Source organism: Peromyscus maniculatus, chromosome 8 (genome assembly GCF_049852395.1).
Source record: "Peromyscus maniculatus bairdii isolate BWxNUB_F1_BW_parent chromosome 8, HU_Pman_BW_mat_3.1, whole genome shotgun sequence".
In the NCBI taxonomy this organism is placed as follows: Eukaryota; Metazoa; Chordata; class Mammalia; order Rodentia; family Cricetidae; genus Peromyscus; species Peromyscus maniculatus.
This window is the reverse complement of record NC_134859.1, coordinates 27606850-27630183: the sequence shown is the minus strand read 5'-3', so window position 1 is coordinate 27630183 and position 23334 is coordinate 27606850. Positions and strand designations below refer to the sequence as shown.

The 23334-nt window shown below is 47.5% G+C and overlaps 1 protein-coding gene across 1 annotated transcript in view; it reads right to left on the bottom strand.

Moving 5' to 3' along the window:
* Ccnjl (cyclin J like) overlaps nt 1–23334 on the bottom strand; it is a 63528-nt gene that overhangs the window by 25235 nt on the left and 14959 nt on the right. The window contains exon 3 of the mRNA XM_006971610.4: nt 11336–11549. Within this exon, the coding sequence (XP_006971672.1) occupies nt 11336–11549 (214 nt within the window). The remainder of the gene's footprint in view (nt 1–11335; nt 11550–23334) is intronic.

The following is a 23334-nucleotide window of genomic DNA, read 5'->3' as shown; positions in this document are numbered from 1 at the left end:
CCCTTCCCACTAACCTAGGTGTGTCCTTTTTATACAAGTTATCTAGTCCTTGAGCCTTGGTTTCCACCTCTGTTTTGTAGGGAATATAACACTTACCTCCTCAGGGTTTGTTTTGGGAATTAAATGAGTCAAAATGTATAAAAAGGAAAAACTTCACATAGCACAGAAACTCCATAAACATTAGCAATTCCATCTCTCACAGAAGGTTAACCCACCACCTACACCTTCTGATGATGGGAACAATGTAGTGAAGCAATAAGACGCTTCTATTTTTTTTTTCTTGTCTTCTAAATTTCCACAAGAAACCAAGACCACTCTCCCACAGAGGCAAACCATCTTTAACTCCTCAGAAGGCAAGGCACTCCTGAAGGGAAGCTAGACTCCAGAAGTGGCAGAATAAAACTGCCAGAGAAGGTTCCAGAACGTGAGACTGCTGAGGCCAGGACTCTCCTGGCATGAACCTGCTTTCACAAGTGCCCACAAGTCAGGAGACATCAGATTTTCCTAGAAGAGTCCCAGAAACCCCATCGTGCTGGTGACAAAGAGGAGACTTTTCCTGTCTAGACATCAAAATGCTTGTAATTAAAATTAAGACGTGAAAGGGGAAAGGCAGTAGACGCTCCCCAAAGTCAGTCTTAAAACTCTATGCTGACAGAACAAACACACACACAGCAGTAAGTTCTCATCTCACCGCCAGGCCAGCACATTTCCCCTGAGAATGAAATGCCTTTTTTTTTTTTTTTTTTTTTTTTTTTTTTTTTCTGAAACAGGGTTTCTCTGTGTAGTTTTGGTGCCTGTCCTAGAACTCACTCTATAGCCCAGGCTGGCCTCAAACTCACAGAGACCCACCTGGCTCTGCCTCAAGAGTGCTGGGATTAAAGGCGTGTACCACCACTGCCCGGCTTCATGAAATGCTTTTAAATACAGGCCAAAACAACCAATCATATTAGCTAGGTGGTGATGGAAAGGGTCTGACGAAAGGTAAGCTGATGTGACCAAGGTTCACCCCTGAGGCTAATGAAACCTTTACCTGAGCATCCCAGAAAGTCATGTCAGGGCCCTGATCTAGAAAACCCCCAACATGGTTTTCCTAGAGAGTACAGGGTATAATAAACAAGGCCTCCTGGGCTAGTCTTTCAGGATGTTGCAGGAAATAGGAAAATGGGGTACAGGGGAGGGAGTGGTTTAGCCATACATTGAATGTGTAGCATCTGGAGGTCCTGGGTTCTATCCCAAGCCATCAAAATAAAACAACAGGAGAATGGGTGTAAGTCTTGGCATTAATAAGGTGCACAATATGGTCAAGATGCCAATATTTGGGGCTGAGAGATGCCTCAGCAGCTAAGAGCACTGGCTGGGTTCAATTGACCTGGGTTCAATTCCCAGCACTGACATGGTTTGTGGCTTACAGCTACCTGCAACTCTAGTTCTTAATATTTTTTAAAGATTTATTTATTTATTTTATTTTTTGAGTGTTTTGTCTGCATGTATGTATGTATGTGTACCATGTGTGTGCCTGGTGCCTGAGGAGATCAAAAGATGGTGTCAGATCCCCCAGAACTAGAGTTACAGATGGCTGTGAGACACCCTGTGGGTGCTGGGAGTCACACCTGGGTCCTCTCTAAGAACAAGTGCTTTTTATCATGGAGTCATCTCTCCAGGACCTTGATGCTCTCTTTTAGCCTCCACGCACACAGCCAGCCTCACATGGTACACAGATATTCATGCAGGTAAAAACAACAACAACAACAACAAAAAACCCATACACATAAAATAATGAAATCCAAAAAGACATTTTAAAAGATACAAATATTCGCCGGGCGGTGGTGGCGCACGCCTTTAATCCCAGCACTCGGGAGGCAGAGCCAGGCGGATCTCTGTGAGTTCGAGGCCAGCCTGGGCTACCAAGTGAGCTCCAGGAACGGCGCAAAGCTACGCAGAGAAACCCTGTCTCGAAAAACCAAAAAAAAAAAAAAAAAAAAAAAAAAAAGATACAAATATTCACCAGAGAGGGACTCTGTAGCTGAGCCTAGCTCCTACCAGCCCTAGGTAGCATGGCGCAGAGAGGGGGTCCCTGACTCCAGTATTCTCCCTGCTCACAATGCACGCTGCTTATTCCCTTAGCAGCAAGGGCACATTGTTCTCTTAGAAGGGCTTGCTCTTAGCATGGGTCCCAAGATCTGTTGGTATTGCAGGCCTAAGCCTGCATCTTTAGGAGAGTTTTTCAGACGATGAACAACTTGAAGATTGGCTTAGTTTGTTTCACGGACCACTCCCTATCAAGCAGGTACACAGGTTCGGGGTGACTAGTCTTTATCCAGGGATGCTGTGAACATCACCTCCGTTCAGTATCACTTCTCTAGAGTCCACGTCATTCCTCACAGAATGGAGTGTGTGTGAGTGTGTGGGTAACACCTGTGTGCGGTGGGAGCTACTGAACACTGCGTATTCAATCAGTTGAAATCTAAAACTCCTGGGTGAGCAGGAGCTACAGATTCTCAGAAGCCCAGTTCCCAGACAAACAAGCCTGGGCTCTTAACCTGCTAAGGCATTTTGTACAATTTAAGAGCTTCAGGCCCAGTCAGCTGTCTGACAGGCAGCCCTCACACAAAATCCCTCCCCTGAAACAGCTCCAGGCCTGCCAGCCCGCAGAGATGGGAACAGGAAATGGAAAAATCACCATGTCCCCTGCCTACTGGGCTATCGTGTTTGAGCTGGTGCTGGGGTCTGCTCTGCGCAGCTCTCAGCAGAGAGGCCACCCCTTCCAGGCTGTGTGGCCACCACCCAAATGCCACCGCTGAGAAGAGGCGCTGCGGATGCTGTAGCAGCCTTGGGCGACACGGGTGAAGGGAAAGATAGAAGACCCCCCCTTGTGATCCACTCCCTAAAGCGCTGAACCTTTCACAAATAATCCCCACGGCAGGACAAAGGAGAGTGTTCCTCCTGGTCGCTTTTCCAAGAGTTATGAGGAAATAGTAAGTTATTCCCTGTATTTTCAGGGTCTGTTTCCTTTCGGACTTGGGTTTGACTCTGGTAAGAACTCTGACATCTTGCCAGAACCCTTGAAAAAGATCACCCCTTTGCTTCTAATGCCTGCATCAGCGAGAGCCTTGGAGGCATCTTAAGGATTCTTAGCTGGGGGGGGGGGGGGGCTGTTGTGCTCAGTCTCCTCAGGCTTAGTTCTTCCCTGCCCACCACAAGGGATTAAGACTGCTTTCAAGTTTCTGAAATCTTCAGCAAGATCTCCAAAGGGTGGCCCCCTCCCACTCTGTTGCCGGGGCGGCAGCTCGGCAGAGGCAACAGTTTGAGTGATCAAAGCTGGGGGGGAGATGCTCAGTGAGAGGGATGCTGGGGTTGTGTGAAGGTGATTTCCTGGGAGAAAGCCAGGCTTTTCCTGTAATCTCCCGAGACCCTTAAGCAGGAGCCTGGCAGGCATCAGCCTTCACTGGTTTCTGCCTGAAGAGACACGGCTATTGATTTCTGCTTTAAGGAGCCTTAAAAGTAACTGGTATCTTTCTCTTCCTTCTCTGAACATCACAGACAGAGCCAGGAACATGTGCAAAATGGAAATGCACCCACAGAGGGCCAGCCGCCAGGGCACCCTGGTGAGAGCCAGGGACAGGCAGACACACCACTCAGGTCTGACAATGTATTGCTTAGGTGGAGAATGTATTGAGGGGAGTGGTACATGCTTATATGTACCACTTGGGAGGATGAAGCAGGGGGATGGAGAGTTTGAAGCCAGCCTGGAATAAATAACAAGTTCCAAGCTAGCCTGTTCAACAGAAAAAAAAAATTCCTCAAAACAACAATCAAAAAGATCACCTAGACCTGGCTCTTAGTTCAGTTCAAACTCTTACACACACACACACACACACACACACACACACACACACACACACACACACACACACTTGTTTTTTGAGACAGAATTTCTCTGTAGCTTTGGCTGTCCTAGAACTCTGTAGACCAAACTGGCCTTGAACTCAGAGATCCGCCTGCCTCTGCCTCCGAAGTGCTGGGATTAAAGGTGTGCACCACTACTGCCCAGTTGCCAATATATTTTTTAAGGATTTGTATTTTATGGGTATGAGTGTTTGCCTACATGCATGTAAGTATACCATGTGTGTGCAGTGCCAGAATAAGGCATCAGGTCCCCTAGAACTAGAGTTATAGAAATTGTGATCGGGTCATCACTGGGAACCAAACCCAGGTCTTCTGCAAGGGCAGCAAGTTGTCTTAACAACTGAGCCACCACTCTATCCCCTGCCAATATCTTAAACATGCATATACATTGTGTGTGTGTGTGTGTGTGTGTGTGTTGGCAGTGCTGGAGTTTGAACCTGGAGCCTCACCCATGGTAGGCAAACACTGTACCATGACGCTATGTCTCCAGCCCCTCACTTGCCCTATGGCCAAGTCCTTGTGGGAGAGGACTTCCTCTTACAGACTCATGTAAGTATGCAGTGACGCAGGGAACAAGACAGTGGCCATCTGGCTGTAAAGAGCAGGGGGGAAAGTGGGTGCCAACCGGAAGTTCCATCAATGCAGAGATCATTAAATAAATGCTGCTGATAAAATGGGGGATCGTAGACAACAAAGGACAAAGACCATCCCCGACAGACTGAAGAAAGCGCTTCGTGTAAGAACCCATTTAGATACACTTCATTCATTCATTCATTCATTCATTATTGTGTGGGCACATGAATTTATTATTTATTTATTTATTTATTTATTTATTTATTTATTTATTTATTTATTTATTATTGTGTGGGCACATGTACCACACATGCATGTGGAGGTCAGAAGGCAACTTTGTGAAATCCATCCACCCTTATGTGGGTCCTGGGACCCAAACTCAGGTCATGGGGCTTTTTACAAAGTGCTTTCACCTGCTCTCGGGCCCCCTATCCTGATGGGTTTTGTTCTTTGTGATGGTCACGTTCTATAAAGTCACCCTGAACATGGAACCACTGCCTTTAGGGGGAAGACATGGGGTGAGGAGTTCCCATGAACCTCTGACAACCACATTCCACCGGTCAGTCAATACATAGCTTATATAACTTTGAATTGTTTCCACTGAACACGCTGTATGGATGACTCATTAACAAAAAGCACAGCTAACGCCTGACAAGGTAACAAACACATGTGCCTTCCTGGAGAGGCACAACACAGCTCTCCTGAGCATAGGAAACAGGACAATAGCCTTGCAGGACTAGGTGTGGGGCACCTGAGACAGCAGAGCCATCAATAAAAACTCAGGAGCGTGAGGAAACCCAGCCCTAACCGGGAATCCAGAAGAATTCTTGTTCACGACAGGAGGGATGACACAAGGCAGAGCGCGGCCCCTTTCCATCTCAGCTGGGAATGCACATACAGGGCAGTTAACAGCTTCTACTGCTCTGTCCGTGGGCACGGGTGGAGGCAACAGCATTGATTTTTGCTTATTATTATTATTTTTTTAATGAAGGGCTGGGAGTGTAGCTCAGCAGTAGTGTTTGTCTAGCATACACAAGGTCCTGTGTGCAATTCCCCAGCACCGGGGGTGGAGGGGTGGGTGGGTGGTGTTGTTAGACAAATTCATGATCGCCAGAATCAACAAATAATGAGGATCGGCCGACTGTATGTCAATACAGACATAGGATATTTCCACAAAAATATACCAGCTCAATTTGTAGGAAGACACAGAAGCCTTCTAGAGGTTTCCTCTGTCCAGTCAGGTGGACAATGATTTTATTTTATTCTTTGGATATCATTTCTAACTGATAAAGCATTTCTAATTTTAAAGACCTGTACTGGGGAGATGAGCCCCTGTGCAGGTTAAGCTACCAGTGACAGACTCAGTCTAGGCTGAGGGACCCTGGCTGAGAGAGGACCGCCATCCAGACAGGGGTCCTTTCCTGACAGAGAGATCACATGACTGCCTCCCACTCTTCTCCTGGGGAGGGGTTAGGGGCTGACGTGAAGGCCATGGAAGAACTCAGTCTCACCTGTTTAAAACCTGTTTATGGTCTGGGGCTGATGAGCTGGCTCAGAGGGTAAAGGCACTTGCTGCCAAGCACAAAGACCTGAGTTTGATGCCCAGGACTAGGACTCAGGATGGAAGGTGAAAACTGATCCTTGTATGAACTGTCTTCTGACCTCCACATGCACAGTAGAGAGTGGGGATATGTGAAAGCCACACACACACACACACACACACACACACACACACACACACACACACACCCCGCATCAGAACTTGACACTCAGAGGCAGAAGGACCATCATCCCACTACCCCCACCTTCCATGGCTTTTCAGTGGTCAGCTAGGGGCCGGATGGGTGGGCTTCCAGCCCACAGGAAACCACTCAGCAGTGAGCACTGTTTTCCCCGGGAGGGTGTGGGGTCTGGAAGTGACCACGGAAGGCAACAGAGGTCTGTGCGGACAGAGCCCGTGGACTGAGACGGAAGAGGGCAAAGAATTGAGAAGACTGGTGAGGGGCCCCTGGCTCCGTGTTTACTGGGGGTTTACGAGGGTACGCTAACCCATGGCTTGTCTTCCTGCTAGGAAATGAGAATGGTTTCTCTCTTCCCTCCAATTAGGAAGACACACCATGCTCATCTAGGTCAGGAAGAATAAAAACCGATTTGTGGATACAGACGCTGAGTACAGGGGAAAGCAACAGTTTGTATATATAATTAAAAAATATTATTGTATATGGGTACACAGGTGTGTTCATGATGTGTATATAAGTATGCAAGCCATAGTATAAGGTCAGAGGGCAACTTTGTGGAGTGCTTTGTCTACATTAACGTCTGAGGTTCGAAAACTAAGGGTGCTGGACTTAGAACTCACTCTGTAGATCAAGCTGGCCTTGAACTCACAGAGATCCGCCTGCCTCTGCCTCTACATCCCCAGTGCTGGGATTAAAGATGTGTGTCACCATGATGTTTATTGTTTTGGATTTGTTGTCTTTTTGCTGGGCGTAGACACTAGGGCTTTGCACATGCTAGGCAAATTCTCCACCACCAAACTCTACCCAAACCCCGTATCATATTTATATTATGAGCCTATCCTGTGTGGAGATAGAAGACAAATTAGTGATGGAGACTAAGGGGCCACTTTGCCATAAGTTGGCTGCCTGATCACCTAAAGTTCTACTTCTTTCATGAGAGCCTCAGGACCCTAGGCAGGAAGAGAAGTTCCATCTATGCAAAAGCCCTAATCTGGAAACAGCTTTATAAACCTCGGATTTTGGAGTTGGGGAGATGACTCTGCCAGTAAAGAGTACCAAGGTTGGATTCCTGGCACCCTTGTACAATGCTGCACGTGGCTGCATGTGCCTGTAAACCAGTGCTGTGGAGGTGGGAACAAGAGGATCCCTGGGGCTTGCTGGTCAGCCAGCCTAGTCAAATTGGCAAGCTCCTGGTTTGGTGAGAGACGCCATCTCAAGAAATAAACTAGAAATCAGCTGAGGAAGACACCTGAAGTCAAGCTCTGGCCTCCATATACAGCTGCACACACACACACACACACACCACACATATACACCTACACATAAAACCCTGAGGACCTGGGGCTGGAAAGATGGCTCAGTGGTTAAGAGTGTGTTTGCTCTTGCAAAAGACTCCAGCAGTTTGGCCACATTCGGTAGCTTACAATCACCTGCAACACAGGTGTCAAGGAGATCCAATCCTCTAACCTCCATGGACACCTGTACTCATGTACACACACACACACACACACACACACAATCTTTAAAAAAAAAAAAAAAAAAAGCAAAACCCTTTGAATTCACAGGTGGGGACAGGGAGGCCAGGTTTTCTTATCTCAGAGTAATTTGACACTGAATCAGCAGAACTCCAAGCTCCCCTAAGCAAGGTGACCCACCCTACCTACCCCTGTGGCTGACAGTGAGTCCAGGAAAGAGGGGAGGGGTGAATAGGATTTCAGGCTGTCACAGGAACTTTTCTTTCCCTGAGCCCTGGAACATATGGCAGGTGTTCTGAAAACTCCATTTCTGCCTCCCCAGGCTGGCTGAGGCCCATCAACATGTGGGGAGGGGGGAAAGTGGGGTGGCGTCTGCCTCTCCATCTGGAAGGCCCTCTTCCTCCACCATGGCAACAGCAGCACAATGAAGTCTCCAGTGTGAGCCTTACATCCAGGCTCCCCAGACAGACGCTGGGGGAGAACTCCATGGCCCCAAGGAAATCTAAGTCTCCTGTCCCCAGCAGGCCTCGATGCAGTCCACAGATCACAGGAGCAGCAGGCCAAAGGCCATGGTGTGCCCGAAACATGATGCCTGTGTTGCCCTTCTCTGATGGAGACGTCTCACAGGCCTCTGCATCTCTTCCTGCGATGATAAGATGCTACAAAAGGCTGGGCTCTGAGCAAAATTAGCTCCCACTGATAATTTGCACATTCTAGCTGGTCCAGATTAGAGACAATTTACAATAGGGTGGAGGTCCTAGGGGAAAATAAGACAGAGTCTGGGAAATTTGAAAGCCACTCTCCTGCCAGGCAGTGTGGCATATGCCTATAATCCCAACACTGGGGAGGATCTCAAAGTTTGGGGGCAGTCTGATCTATATAGGGTCTTCCAGACTCACTAGGGTTACATAGCAAGATCCTGTTGTCATAATAGGTATGTTTTCAAGGTCAAACAGATATATTTTAGATAGACAGGTCATCTTCAAACACTTCACAGATCTGCAAAATATAGCATTTAAGATGTTTTAATAAGCCGGGCGGTGGTGGTACACACCTGTAATCCCAGCACTTGGGAGGCAGAGGCAGGCGGATCTCTGTGAGTTCGAGGCCAGCCTGGGCTACAGAGTGAGTTCTAGGAAAGGCGCAAAGCTACACAGAGAAACCCTGTCTGGAAAAACCACAAAAAAAAAAAAAAAAAAAAAAGATGTTTTAATAACACAGGTTTTTGTTTGTTTGTTTGTTTGTTTGTTTGTTTTTTAAAATGACTATGAGACATGTCTGCTCCTGGCAGCACCAATCTACTTCAGAGAAGATGATGGGCATCAAAAAAAACTCCATATGGAGTTCTTTGTGGCAAAAGATAGCCACTGGGCAAGAAAATGCCCTTGCCTCAACTGCTAACAGTATGCTGTCCAAATGAACAAGTAGGACATAAAAGAAAGGACTGCTGAACCTTTCCAAGACAAGATAGGACAGCCCTTCAGAATATCCTGCTTCACAGAAAAGTCTGTCAGATATGTTAGGCCTGTAAGCCAAAGATGAATGTACCAACATTGCAGAGGAACCTTGGGTGACTATCCAGGCAGCCAGCTGTTTCTGTCATTTCTCACATTTTTTGGAAGTCGATTGCTTGTACTTCCTGCTTATTCAGTTAATATTATTTCCTTCTCGGGTCTCTGATGGAGTTGATAGTTATAGTTTTCCTAGTTAACAAATTCAGAAAAGAAACTCACTAAAGAGTTGTAAAGTGTATAAGTTTGAAAGACATCAAAAGATAGTTTTGGGTTGGTAATACAAGTTAGAATAGAAAATGAATTAGGTACAACATTTTGGACTCACCAAAATAGGATAAATAATGGAGTATTTTCTCTCAATTTGTCAAATGTTTATGGACTGGACATTGTTAATGTAGTTCTTGACTATATATTATATGTAGTTATTGTATTTACTGTATATAGTTTTTCTTATATTAGTTATAACCTCTTATTATTTTAGACAAAAAAAAGGGGAAACATGGTGATATATTGTTTGTAATATAGGAAATAAAGCTTGCCTGAAGATCAGAGGACAGAGCCAGCCACAGACTTAGCCACAGAGATCAGGCAGTGGTGGCACACACCTTTAATCCTAGCACTTGTGAGGCAGAGGCAGAGATCCGCCTGGATTTCTGTGAGTTCAAGGCCACAGTGGACTACATGAGATTAATGCAGTCTAAAAGAGAAACAGAGCCAGGCAGTGGTGGCATGTCTTTAATCCCAGCACTAGGAAGGTTGAAAAAGGAAGTAATATGGCTGGGCAGAGAAAGGAATATAAGGTGGGAGGAGACAGGAACTTTAGCTCTTTCAGGCTGTGGAGCTGGTGAGGTAAGAGGTGGTGGCTGTGGCTTGCTCTGCTTCTCTGACCTTTCACCTTGCTATCTGGCTCCAGGTTTTTATTACAAGGCCATTTAGGATTCATGCAACAGGGGGAGGTTTCCAATAGGGGTGGGCAGCCCAAGTTCACAAATGCAGCAAGAAGCAATGAAGGAAGAGGTCTGTGATGGGACAGAGCTTCACCAGTGTGCCTGCCATCTAGGGAGTGATGAGGAAAGAAGACATGAATCCAGAGGAGAAAGAGCCTGAGATCTGGCCATTATTACTGAGACTCTTGGTCTATCTATCCTAGAGCGATTTTTAAGTAGCAAGATGACATAGCAGACCTCTGTGGTCAGGAGCTCACCCAAGCTACAGTACAGTGATAGAGCAATCCTCACTAAGAAGGACCGATGGCTAGAGATGGACTGTTTTCAGTGAGGCCTCTTTGGAAGGTGTAGGCCCTACAAGGAATGTGCTCAGGCCTGGTGGCTACATCATGGATCCAAATCAAGCAGTTCTACCTCTAGACACCTCTAAACATAGAGTGCTAGGGCCCATGCAGAGTCCTCATGGAAAGAAGCAGGAGACACGAGGTCAAGGACACAGGCCTGGCATCAAGCAGCTATGGTCTCAAATACTGTCTGTTATACACTAGCTGGGCAACCCAAAACAAGTTTCTAAGCTTCTCTGCGCCTTGCTCACACCAGTTACCAAGACTGTCTTCTAAAACCACTATGTAGATTCATCAAGATCCAACTGTGAATATCCTGATTTGCTGTGGGAACAATCCTTTTGTATACTGTGAAGGTGTTTTGCTCTCATTGGTTTAATAGAGAGCCAAATGGCCAAGAGCTAGGCAGAAAGAGGTTAGGCAGGAGAGCCAGACTGAGAGAATGCTGGGAAGAAGGGGGCAGAGTCACCAGTCAGATGCAGAGGAAGCAGGAGATGAACATGCTGTGCTGAAAAAGGTACCGCCACATGGTAGAACACAGATAAGAAATATGGGTTAATTTAAGTTGTAAGAGCTAGTTAGTAACAAGTCTACGCTATTGGCTGAGCATTTATAATTCCTAAGTCTCTGTGTGGGTATTTGGAAGCTGGCTGGCAGGACAGAAAACCCCACCTACACTTATTAGTTTCTCTGGTATATTATAGGTGCAAAAAATATTGGCAGTTATTAAGACAGTTCCCATCCAGCAAAGGATGAACACGGAGGCCATGGAAAGTGTATGGAAATAAGTAGTGGTTTAGCAGCAACCCAGCTGGCCACAGGTAAGTTTCTACTTACTTGCCAGCAGGAGGCAGGAGACGGCCACAGTATACAGCTGCTTGGAGGTGGTGATGTTGTATTGGTCCATGAAGTGGTCCAGCAGGTAGATGGCCAGGTGCCGGGCTGAGGGGCACAGATGGCAGTGTCTGCTCAGCAGGGTCAGAATGTCTACAAAGAACCGACGGCTCTTCAGGAGCGGGGAGTGGGCGCGGAAGGTAGGCAGCTTCAGTTCCTGGAGGAAAGTGAACAGAAAAGGGTCAAGGACACTGAGACCCAGGGCCTGCCTGTGGATTGGCAGGGGTGGGCAGCGATTCCCTCTATGTCCCGCTCATTTGTTTCAAATCTCAGGTGGTGGTGCTTCTGTTCTAGAAACTCTAGACCAGTTCCCATCCACCCTCCCTAAGCACAGGCCCACGAGTCCCATCATGATGACAGAGGAGAAAGGTGCTGTGCCAATACTTAAAGCCACGAAAGAATGGTGTCTTCCAGGCAGAGACCCACATCCAAATTATGATTCTAACGAGTAGCCAAGTCACTTCTTTCCCTTTTTTCTTCTTCAGTAGCCGAGGTTTAATGAGAATATGTGCTGGATGTCTAGCACACAGAAACCTCTCTGGGTTCTCTGATAATTCCCTCTGTGTATAGGATTGTGAGTGGTTTGGGGAAAAAAAAAATAAAAACAAGACTAAACTAAATGGTGCTGTTGGACATGACTGTAATCCCAGTACCCAGGAGGCAGAGGCAGGAGGATGGCTGAAAGTTTGGGGCCAGCCTGTTCTACACTGTGAGTTCTAGATAGCCAAGGCAACAGCAAGGACATGCCTCAGTAAACAAACAAATAGATTTGAAAGACTAGTTCAAGGAACTAGCAAGTCCTGTCCACTGTGACCACTCATGGTGGACATTTTGCCTTCTGTCTCCACCCTTACACAGTTTCTCACTACAGGCTCTGAATACTATCATTCTCCTCTCTCATGGTATCATCTACTTTGTAATTTCTACACTGCCATGTTTTCTGAATTTATCTGCTGAACACAAGAAAAAACAGGGAAAGAAATATTAAATCAAGAAAGCGTTTTTATTTTTGAGACAGGGTCTCACTCTACGGCTCAGGATAGCTAGAACGTACTATACAACACGGCCTGTCTTGAAGTCAAGCCACTGTCTCAGCTTCCCAAACACTGGATTTCAGATGTAAGCCATCAAACCTTCTTTTTAAAATTATTTTTATTTTATGTGTATGAGTATTTGCCTACATGTACGTGTGTGTGTGTGTGTGTGTGTGTGTGTGTGTGTGTGTGTGTGTGTGTGTGCATACATTCCTGGTGCTCTAGGAGGCCAGAAGAGGGCATCAGACCCCCTGGATTAGATTCTTGTGAGCTGCTGGGAACTGAACCTGGGTTCTCTGAAAGAGGTGAAAGTGCTTTTAACTGCTGAGCCCCTTCCCACTGCACCAAGGCTGCGCAAGGCGTCACACCACGGTCACCGTGCTCCCAAAAGCCTGCCCAACACATACAAATCTTATGGGTATCCTGTCAACTAGGGAAACAGAAGAGAAAAGAAACTGAAGCCGGGCGGTGGTGGCACACGCCTTTAATCCCAGCACTCGGGAGGCAGAGCCAGGCGGATCTCTGTGAGTTCGAGGCCAACCTGGGCTACCAAGTGAGTCCCAGGAAAGGCGCAAAGCTACACAGAGAAACCCTGTCTCGAAAAACCAAAAAAAAAAAAAAAAAAAAAAAAAGAAGAAACTGAAGGAAAACAGGAAGGAAATTGGCAGACAAGGAATCATGGGGACTTACTAGTAACATTAAGCAAACTGGTACCCCCATTCTATGTCAGCCCACCTCTCAAACAGTGCTGAGGATCAAACCCAGAGCCAAGCATATGCTAGGTAAGGAAGGCCTCACTACTGGACCCAGCACATGCTCCTCTAACCCTTTACTCAACCAGCTGCAGACTAAGACTAGAAAGGAGTGTCTGTTCATTCATTTGCTAGAGATATGAACTCACTCATTTCACTCAGTAAGTATCACGAACCTTCTGCATACTAGGCATTATTTTAGGCTCCAGGGATACAGCTGAATTCAGTAAGGCAGATTCAAACCTAACTGTAGGATTTGAAACTAAAAAACTCTTAAAGGGAAAAGGAGTAGATGCATATGACTTTAGACAAAGCAATGGTTATTTAAATGTGATTCCAAAAGCTGAGGCAGCAGAGAAGAAGAAATACAAGGTGGATTTTAAAATTAAACTTTCATGCTGGAGAGACAGCTAAGCAATTAAAAGGGTTTGCTCTTTTCCCAGAGAACCTGAGTTTGATTCCAGCCACCCATGTAAATTCAGCTCCAGGGGATCTGACACCTTCTTCTGGCCTCTGTAGGCACCTACCTATATGCATACACACCACACACACAAATACAAAATAAAAACAAATCTTAAAAATAACATAAAAATAGGCAAGGTATGGAAAAGGCATTTCTCTAAAGAAGATTAAAAATGGCTAGTAAGCAAATGAAAAGACTCTGAACATTGCTAGTCATTAGGGAAATACAAATAAAACCACATAATACTTCACATTCCTTGGGGATGAGTATTACTTAAAAAACAATGAGCCAGGTGGTGGCGGTGGCTGCGGCAGTGGCAGCAGCGGCGCATGCCTTTAATCCCAGCACTCAGGAGGCAGAGCCAGGTGGATTTCCGTGAGTTCGAGGCCACCCTGAGCTACAGAGTGAGTTCCAAGAAATGCTCCAAAGCTACACAGAGAAACCCTGTCTCGAAAAAACAAAACAAAACAACAACAAAATCAAACAAACAAACAAATGAACAAAACAAACCCAACACCAAAAAGCACAAGTTTAAAATAAACAAGTGTTGGTGAGGATGTGGGCAAATCGGAAGTCTTGATTACGGGTACTGGGGAAGTCTCATAGGACCCCTACTGTGGGAAGCACATGGCAGATCCTCCTATTGCACCCAGTCACCACAGGAGCCGGCAACTCCAGTCCTTGGTACAGACCTATGAGAAATGAAAACATGGCGGCACCACCGTGAAAACTGAAGCTGCAGGACAACCATACTCCCTACAGGGAGGGAGGCCGGTCCGGCAGAAGCTTGGGTTCAGATCTCCCAAACCTTTCTTCTCTTCTGGCTTGTCCTCAGAGGTCAAGAGGTCAGCATCAGCTCTCTCTACAGCTCTAGAGCTTTGCTTGTAGAAGGTGCACAGAGCCTAGATACATTCCTTCCTGTCTCTTAGTTCATGTGGGAAGAAACCTAGTTTTTAAAAAAAATCCCTTAATCCCAAGGCTTTGCTGAACTAGCAAGAGAACCAGAGGCCAGAAGACTTTCAAAATAATGGGTTTCATTCTTACATTTTCCTGTGTGTAACATTGTATATTGCTGTGTATGTGTGTCTCATTTAGTTTAACCGGGGCCATCTGTGTGAGCACTGTGTGAGATTGGAACTCTCTGTAAGAGCCTGGTGGGGTCACCAGTGGGTACACAACTGAGCGCAATGACTTCCCCCCTTCTCCAATGCATCAGCAGCCAAGTGCCCACTATCTTGGAGCCTTCACCTGTACCCTCTTGCAAAGGATTATCCCAGCTGGTCGTGTTGACTGTTTATAGCCACTTCCGGTCACAAGCCCCTCACCTGAGGATCTAGCCATTCTCTACCACTCTTGCATACAACCCTGTCTAAACTGCACATGGCTTCTGGGAGGGGCTAGAGTATACAGGCCCGGGAGTCTTGGTGAAGGAAGCTCTCACCTCTGCTGGGTCAAGGCTTCCCAGGTGTGGCTTTTTTGGGAGCGGAGAGGAGCATTCACACCCCTCTAAGCAACTCCTATCCTCTGTAAGGAAGACAAACTCATTTGGTTCCCCCAGGACGGACTCTGGCTGAGACCTCAGGGGAAGAGATAGACCAACTTCTTCCACCAGGGAGGGAGTTTAGCAACAGTAGCAAATTCGGGAGAAAGGGATACGGCTCTCTGAACCTCTCCTCCATCCTGCCTGGCTGACAGGCCCATTCTTGTGCAGACCCAGCGCAGGTACTGGCAGCTGCTTTGAGTTCATAATTCTGACGGCTCTGTGTTACCCCGTAAATGGCTTGTTTGTTTTTTGAGACAAGGTCTTGGGTAGCCCAAGACGGCTTCAAATTCACTGCACAACCCAGGATGACCTTGATCTCCTACCATATCCACCTCCCGGGTGCAGGAATTACAGGTCTGAGTCACTATGCATGGTTTTATTTTTATTTTTTGAGGCAGTCTCTTACAATGTAGTCCAAGCTGGCCTCAAACTTGCTAAATTGGCCCAGGCTGACTTCAAACTCCACCTTAGGCCACTAGCTTCTGGGATTACAAGTGTGAGCCACCATGAGCAGATGAACATTTTATTTTTGAAGTCATAAAGACATTTTACTCCCAGCTTAAATTTAAGGAAACAGCCTGCTGATGTTGCATGCTTTTTGTCTACATTGTTTGGTGGATTCATGTGCTACCTCAGGAGTTCTAACTCCTTTAGGGCAGATTCCAAACCCCAGTACCTTAGTGTAAATACAACAGCTGGATGCCCAATAACTGTTGAGGGATGGAAGAAGGAAAGCATATTCAAAGTACAGCTCGGAGTCTAGTAGTTGTCAGGGGACATCAGAAAAGGAAACAGAAGTTTTTCTTTGGTTTTGCTAGGCTGGAACTCACTATGTAGATTGGTCTGGTCTGGAATGTTTGCTCCCCCTGTCTCTGCCTCCTGAGCGCTGGAATGACCAATGTGTGCACTACCCAGCTAGAGAGACAAGTCTTGAAAGAAGTCTAAGAATCTGCCTCAGAAGATGCAGCAAGGGAAGGTTGCTCAAGCTGCAGAGTATCTGTAAAGCAGAGGTAACATCTAGTGGTTAAAAGAGCCAGGCAGGCCGGGCGATCGGTGGTGGTGCACTCCTTAAATCCCAGCACTCGGGAGGCAGAGCCAGGTGGATTTCTGTGAGTTTGAGGCTAACCTGGTCTACATGAGCGAGTTCCAGGACAGCCAAGGTTACACCGAGAAACCCTGTCTTGAAAACCCTAGATAAAGCAGACGGGGAAGGTAGGTAGGATATGATCTACGAAATCTACCTGGTCTGAGGCGTCTTCCATAAAATCTCTGCACCAGCCCAGTACTGGGCTCAAGGCAGGCAGTGGCAGCCGTTGTGTAGGGCTGCATCTTCCCCAGCATCCCTCCCGACCTCCAACAGACCCCACAACCCTGCAGGCAGGCAGCCTGGGGATTCCCTCTAAGCACCCGGCTCTAAATTCAGGCCATTGGTGTCTGGCAAGCTGCAGCTGCCATATTAGCCTTTGCCAAATGACCTTTGCCCGGGCGCCGTGCTACCCTCATCAGGGCAGTTCAGCCACAAAACACAAAACACAATCAGATAGAAGAAGTCCCGGCTTCTCAAGGAAGCGAACCTTCCCCATCTCTGCCCCCCCCCCCCCCAAGTCAAGTGAGAAAAGAGAGCTCCATGGAGCACCCTATCTGTCCTCATACAGATTCCTGGGGAAAGGCTCTTTTGCCTTGAGCAGCTTCTGGAAGAGGAAACTTGAAGGAAGGTACACAGTGCATGCCAAGGAGCAGGGAAGAGGAAGGCTTTCTAGAAAAGACTAGACACTGGCTGACAAGACCCTGGCAGCCACAGCTAGCTCTTGGAGATGTTTTTCCTACTTCATCCTGACCCTCAAAAACTTAAATGTCATTTCCTGAGAGGCCTGCCTGACTTCTATTGTTCCAAGTGAGGTTCTCCTTTCTTCCTCTCCTCACATGCAGTTTATCCCTGCCCCCCTCCCTCCCCCCCCCCCCCCCCCCCGCCCCATTGGAGCGGTGGTTTTATGTAGCTCACACGGGCCTTAACTCACTACTATGTGGCCAGAAGTAATCTTGGACTTCTGATCCTCCTGCTTCCACCTCCCAAGCGCTGGGATGGCAGATCACAAGCGTGTACAACCACAAAACTGGTTGATGTGATGCTAAGGATCTGGTAGGCTAGGCAAGCCCATTACCCACTGACCTACATTCCCAATGTTTGTTCTTCATGGCTCAAATTCTGCTTATTTATGTGTCTTCCCACTCAACAGCAGATTCCAGACAGCCAAGGCCAGGTGCTATATATATACAGTTTGCCCCACGCCCAATTCAATGGCTGATGCACAAGCAAGTGCTGAAAACGTATGTTGAGAGAAAGAGAATGGTCGTCCTTCCTCACGCCAAAAGATGTGTGGAAGCAGCTCCAGCCGGGAAGCTAGTTCTACCGTTTACTAACCTTGGGTACAGAATTCCGACTTTCAGCGACCTTGTCTGAGAAATACGGGGTCATGTTGCTATAAATTTAACGTATTTGGCACACACCAGCCATCCAAGTGAGAATGGAGAATGGCCCTTCCCTGGAGCTGAGTAATCAAACTCCAGATAAGCGGGGTTTATCTGAGGCCTGGAGCCTGGTGGAAGGCTAGAGGACTCTCAAAGGAACTTGCTTTGCTTAACACACACGGAACAAAGTTTTCTACCTTGGGGTGTGTGGACAGCTGGGGCCAAGGGAGCCTCTGGAGAAAAGGACAGCTGTCTATTAGCTTGCTCTGCAGGGCCCCCAACCCAAATGGAATTAGTCATGCTGAGCCTGAGTTTCTTCCTGTTCCCCCAGAGAAGGGCGCTGCTACTTTGGCGTAGGAAAAGCGGTGGAGGGCTTGCAGCAGGCTCGCCCTGTTGAGTTTGGAAGTCCAGCTGATTATGCTGCTAACCCAATTAGCAGGGGAGAGGCACTCATTACACGGCTTTGCCCTCAGGACCTGCATTCTTCATTCCCCAAGCACTCTTGACCTAAGCCTTCTCAGGCTGCAGCAGCTTGAGTACAGGAAGCAGGCCTTGCTGGCGAGTGGCCTGGATTTCAGGGACAAAGGAGCAGCATGCCCAGGGCGGCTTGCAAAGCTCTCTCAAGATCAGGCAGGCGCTTGGCAGGCAGCAACCACCAGCTTGGCAGGGTGGGCTGCAGGAACGCAGCCAGGCAGGGTGACCTTCCTCTCTGTATAGCCAGCAGCAAGGTTGCAGGAGCAGGGTGACAACAGGGACAGATGGATGGAAGGCACTCCCAGACGATCCCCACTCCCCAGATGTTGGCCCCTTATCACCTGAGCCAGGCAGGAACGCCTTCTGTCCCAGGTGCATGTAGAGATGAGCAGATGGAGGCCAGGGACAGATGGCCACAACTCAGGGAAATGTACCTTACAAAAACCTGCTTTGTTATCATAGCCAGTTTTTGTTTGTTTTTTAATAATTGACTTAAAATATATATTTTTTTTATTAAGATACACACCAAAATGTTTACAGTGGTTATCTTGGGCAGGTAATGAAATGGCCTGAAATAGTGAATGGTTTTTGTTTTCAAGCTTTTCAACACTGTCTGAATTAAAAAAAAAATCAATATGTAATTTTATAATTCAATTACTGGATTTGTAGCTAGAAGAAACGGAGAGGTATGGAGAGGGCTAGGTCACTACTGTATTGAGGCCAAACTCAAATGTTCTCCCCTCCCCCTTAATCAGCTCTTCAACTGTGAAGCGGCCACACTTGGTAAACATCCAATCGCACCCCCCTAAAATGCATATGGCATGCCAATGTCTTCCTCAGTAGTTGCCTACTACTGAGGAATTTCTGTTAAGTTTTGTGTTCACTGATGAATTTTAAGATTTATTTGTCTTTTTGTGTATGTGGGTGTGTGCCTCCATGAGTTTATGTGCATCATGTATGTGCAGTGCTCTTAGAGGCCAGAAGAGGGCATCAGACGCCCTGGAACTGGAACTGGAGTTAGAGGCAGTTGTAAGCCACCCAGTGTGATCACTGGGCATTAAACCTGGGTCCTTTGCAAGTGCATCAAGTATTCTTAACCACTGACTCATCTTTCCAGCTTTTCACTAAAATACCCAAATGATCTGTCATGACTTCTTTCCACCCCTGTGCCCTCCACCACACACACAGGGTTTCTCTGTGTAGCCCTGGCTGTCCTGGAACTCAAGAGATCCACCTGTCTCTGGGATTAAAGGTGTGGGACCACCACCAGCTCCTTTATGATTCAGAGGGATTCAGAATAAAAGACAACGGATTCTCTAGGGTTTTATTTAGACAACTTTCAGAACCAGGATCACACACAGCTTCCTGTTTCCCCCTCAGAACCATTTTCAATGGCTGCAAAGTATTTCATGGCAATGTACTGTGAGCCCTGATTTTAGAAATGTGGACTGCTCCTCTTTCTTTGGCCATCTGTTGTCCCAATGTTCTTTAGAGAGACTGTCCCCAACCTCTGTCCCATATGACCGCATCCCAGGAGTTTCTCACAACCGACAGGTATTTCTAAACAGAGTGTTACCTACCACACAGCAAGGACGAATGAATACCTATTGAATTAGTGAAGGCATGTGTGAATAAATGAATGGAATGTCTTTGGCCTTTTATGCTCTCCTTTTCCCTCAGGCACTCTTAGCTATCTTGCATCCTTCTCTTGGTAACCAATGTGGGGGTGTCACTGCCCACAGAGGGACTCCCCCTTTCTGTGACACAGGGGCAGCACTTCTGAGACAGAAAGAGCCAGCCATTCAGGGGGAAGCGGAAGTGGTGATGTCACGTCAGGTTTGATTTTTTTTAGAACCACTGCTCCTGGGGCCAGGGAGCTAGCTAGCTCAGAAGGAAAAGGTGCTTGCCACCATGCCTGATGATCCTCGGGACCCACGTTGTGAAAGATGAGAACCAAACCCTGAAAATTGTCCTTTGTCTTCCACACAGGATGCACGCGCGCGCGCACAAACACAAGTGCATACACAAAGCAAGTGAAAAATAAATGCAATATATATTTAAACCAACCTGGGAGTCCTCCAGTAGAAAGAGCGTTACCCCCCACCCCCAGGAAGAGTTCAGGGAAACAAGGATACATCAATCATAACCTGCACAAAGTCCCCATGCTGAGCTACATATACAGGCAGTGGGGATGCCTGGCCAGGTCTACAAAGATCGCAGACATGTGCCCCATCCCTTCCGCCATCCCTCCTGCACCGTGGCACCGACCCTGGTACAGTAGCAAACTCTTCCATGTCTGTGTTGGACTTAGAAGGGCTGACTACTGTGCAGGGCCAGCCCCAAGTGCAGGGGCACAAGACGGGAGCCAGAGCCAGCCCTGGAGCTGCTCAGCCACGGAGGGCAATGACCCCCTGAAACCTTGGCATCTGAAGGTCAGTGCACTCTGAAGTCCGACCAGTTACCACTAGCTTCCTCTATTGGGACACCCCTAATTTTCACCCCTGGTGTCCTGGTCTGCATTCTTTCCTTCAGGCGGCGGCTTAAACGTCATTTCCCTGTCAAGTTTCTGTCAGTCACTCCCTAAGCATCTCTGACTTTTCATCCATTCATGTCCACGGGCTCACTCACTCACTCATTCACTCATTCACTCACTCACTCACTCACTCACTCACTCACTCTCACTGCCCCTCCCTGACAGACTGTTAGCAGCATGGGGGTGGGGACGAGGCTCATGTCAATTCAGCTTGTGACCCCAATACCTGATACAAAAGAGATGCTCAACAGCTGCCCGAAGCTCCTGTTTTTGAGAACGGCACACACTAGTAGAACTACATAGGCGAGGGCAATCTCGGCGCTCATCTCAGGGGGCAACTGTAACACGAATGAAGACCAGTGGGGAGAAACCGGGTGAACTGGAGTCCAGAGAAAGAGGAAGCATTTTTCTTAAGTGTAGATAGGACAGGTGCTTTCACAGAGCCTTGTGAGCCTCAAGAAGAAGTATAAGTATGAGCAAAGTACAATGACTGACATGCATGAAAATATCATAATGAAACCAACCCATATTTTTTATGTACCTAGATATATTTTGTGATGTTTTTAGTTTTAATAAAGTTTATGAAGAATTTATTAATATTAGAGAAATTTCATTTTTTTGTTCTTTTTTTTTTTTTTTAAACTTTAAAAAGAACAATACAGGGGTTGGGGATTTAGCTCAGTGGTAGAGTGCTTGCCTAGCAAGCACAAGGCCCTGGGTTCAGTCCTCAGCTCCGGAGGGGGGGGGGGGGAAACAAACCAATACATTATCTCCCTACCAGACCCATCAAAGGCAATGTTTCCCAATGTGTGTTCCCTGAAGGCAATCAGTCCTGTGACATGCTTCCTAAAGAAAAGACTTCCATAGGCCAGCTCCGGAAACAACACACACCACACTGCTCACTCCTAAAGTACCTATCAGCACAGTCCCTGAAACATGTGTATGGTGAAGAATCTTTATATAATTTGGGGGAACCGAACATTAAATTTATTTTGCCACAGAATACCACCACCTCTTTTTTGGAGGGGCAGAGTGACAACATTCCAGAAAGCCTGGACCGAAACAGAGCTTTAGGGTGGTTGGCTGATAAGCAGCGTGTGGGAAAGGGAAACTCCAGAGCGTCCTCAAGGCGGGACCCTGGAGGCGAAAACCCCTGGCACAGTGCTTCATAATCTGATGAGTCCTTTAAACCCAGAGATTTATAAAAAAGCTGGCTGAGATTAAGAACTGCAGCTTCCACCTGCTAAATTGCCTGGGTACGAATTTCCCTGTGGCCATGATACTAGCAGAGACTGAGAGATGTCTTGGCCCAGCAGTAGAAGCTGGTATGAGGAAGCCCCAGGCAGCCAAGGGTTCGGTGCCTACCAAAGGTAGCATCAGGATTAAACACACAGCTGTACCCCATCTCCTACATAGCACTTTATACCTCACAATCCTGGTGGCTTCCAGTCCTCTGTAAACACTGACCTGCCTCCCCCACGGAAGCCCTGTGTGTTACAGCTTGCTAGACTATGAGACATGCCGCCTTAAGGCAAGGAAAGACAGCACCTTTCTTGTTGCTCACTGAAATCCAGCTCCCCAACCTTCTACACCTCTCCCGGGATTTCATGTGTGTTTGGAATTTCTCAGTATGATAAACAATTTTGCATCGTCTTCTGATAAATACGGAGTTCTACTGTGGACATTCATACAGACAGATTTAAACACAACACTTGGAAGCCTACGTGTTTATCATAAAGCAAGAGGTGAGGAAACACCATGTGCAACTAGTGACCCACAGGAAGTGGAGACTTGCAAATCTCAAAAGAAAACGCAAGGAGAGGGAGGGGGAGGGACTTTTCAAAGGCCTCTGAGCGAGGCCCCAGCCTCCCCTCCTCCTCTCAGCCTACTGCTTCTCCACAGCCTGAGGAGACAGACAGTTTCAACATTCTCCCAAAGCCAACAGTGCTGGTAACATCCCCTTCTGCGGAAGTTGGGCCCGACTTCCTTCCAGCAGGGTGAGAAGTCATGCCTGTGACATCTGTCACTGCCCCCCTGGACTCCTCAGCAAATGGCAGACGGGTCAGTTCCCCCTATCTCCTCATTCCTGAGAGCCACAGTCGCTGGCCCTCTAAGCAACACTCAGTACCAGGCCCGGCTACAGCCAGGACAGCGACCACACACCACACATGCCTGTTCGCCCCTCACTGGTCTGCCATCCCACTCAGACCCCTGAGTCCCCTCCCCAAACACCCCCACGGATAACATTCAGGGTCTCCTTCATCACATCCCCAAGGTCTTCAAGTCAGCCGGCTTCCTGATATGAGCACAGCCCTCATACCTCCAGGATGGAGGAGACTCCTCATCCTCCTATGCCCTCTTATCTGGGGTCAGACCAATGTGACCCTGCTTCACGGCTGGCTTTCTAATTGATCCAGTCTTGGAGATCTCTTCTCTGGGTCCCTCCTCCACCACCTCCTGCTCTTTCTCTTCCTCTCCCCCTCCCTCCCTCCCCCTCCCCTCCCTTTAACAGCCAGGCTCACCCCCTTCTCTGTCTCTCCCTCCTCCTCCCCACCTCTCTCTCCCTGCTGGGGAGTGAACCAAGGTCTGCACGTGCCCAGTCAGCACTGCTATTCTGCTGAGGGCCCTGAAGCACCTCACTGATACTCCTAGCTCCTGTCGCTCATCTTCAGAT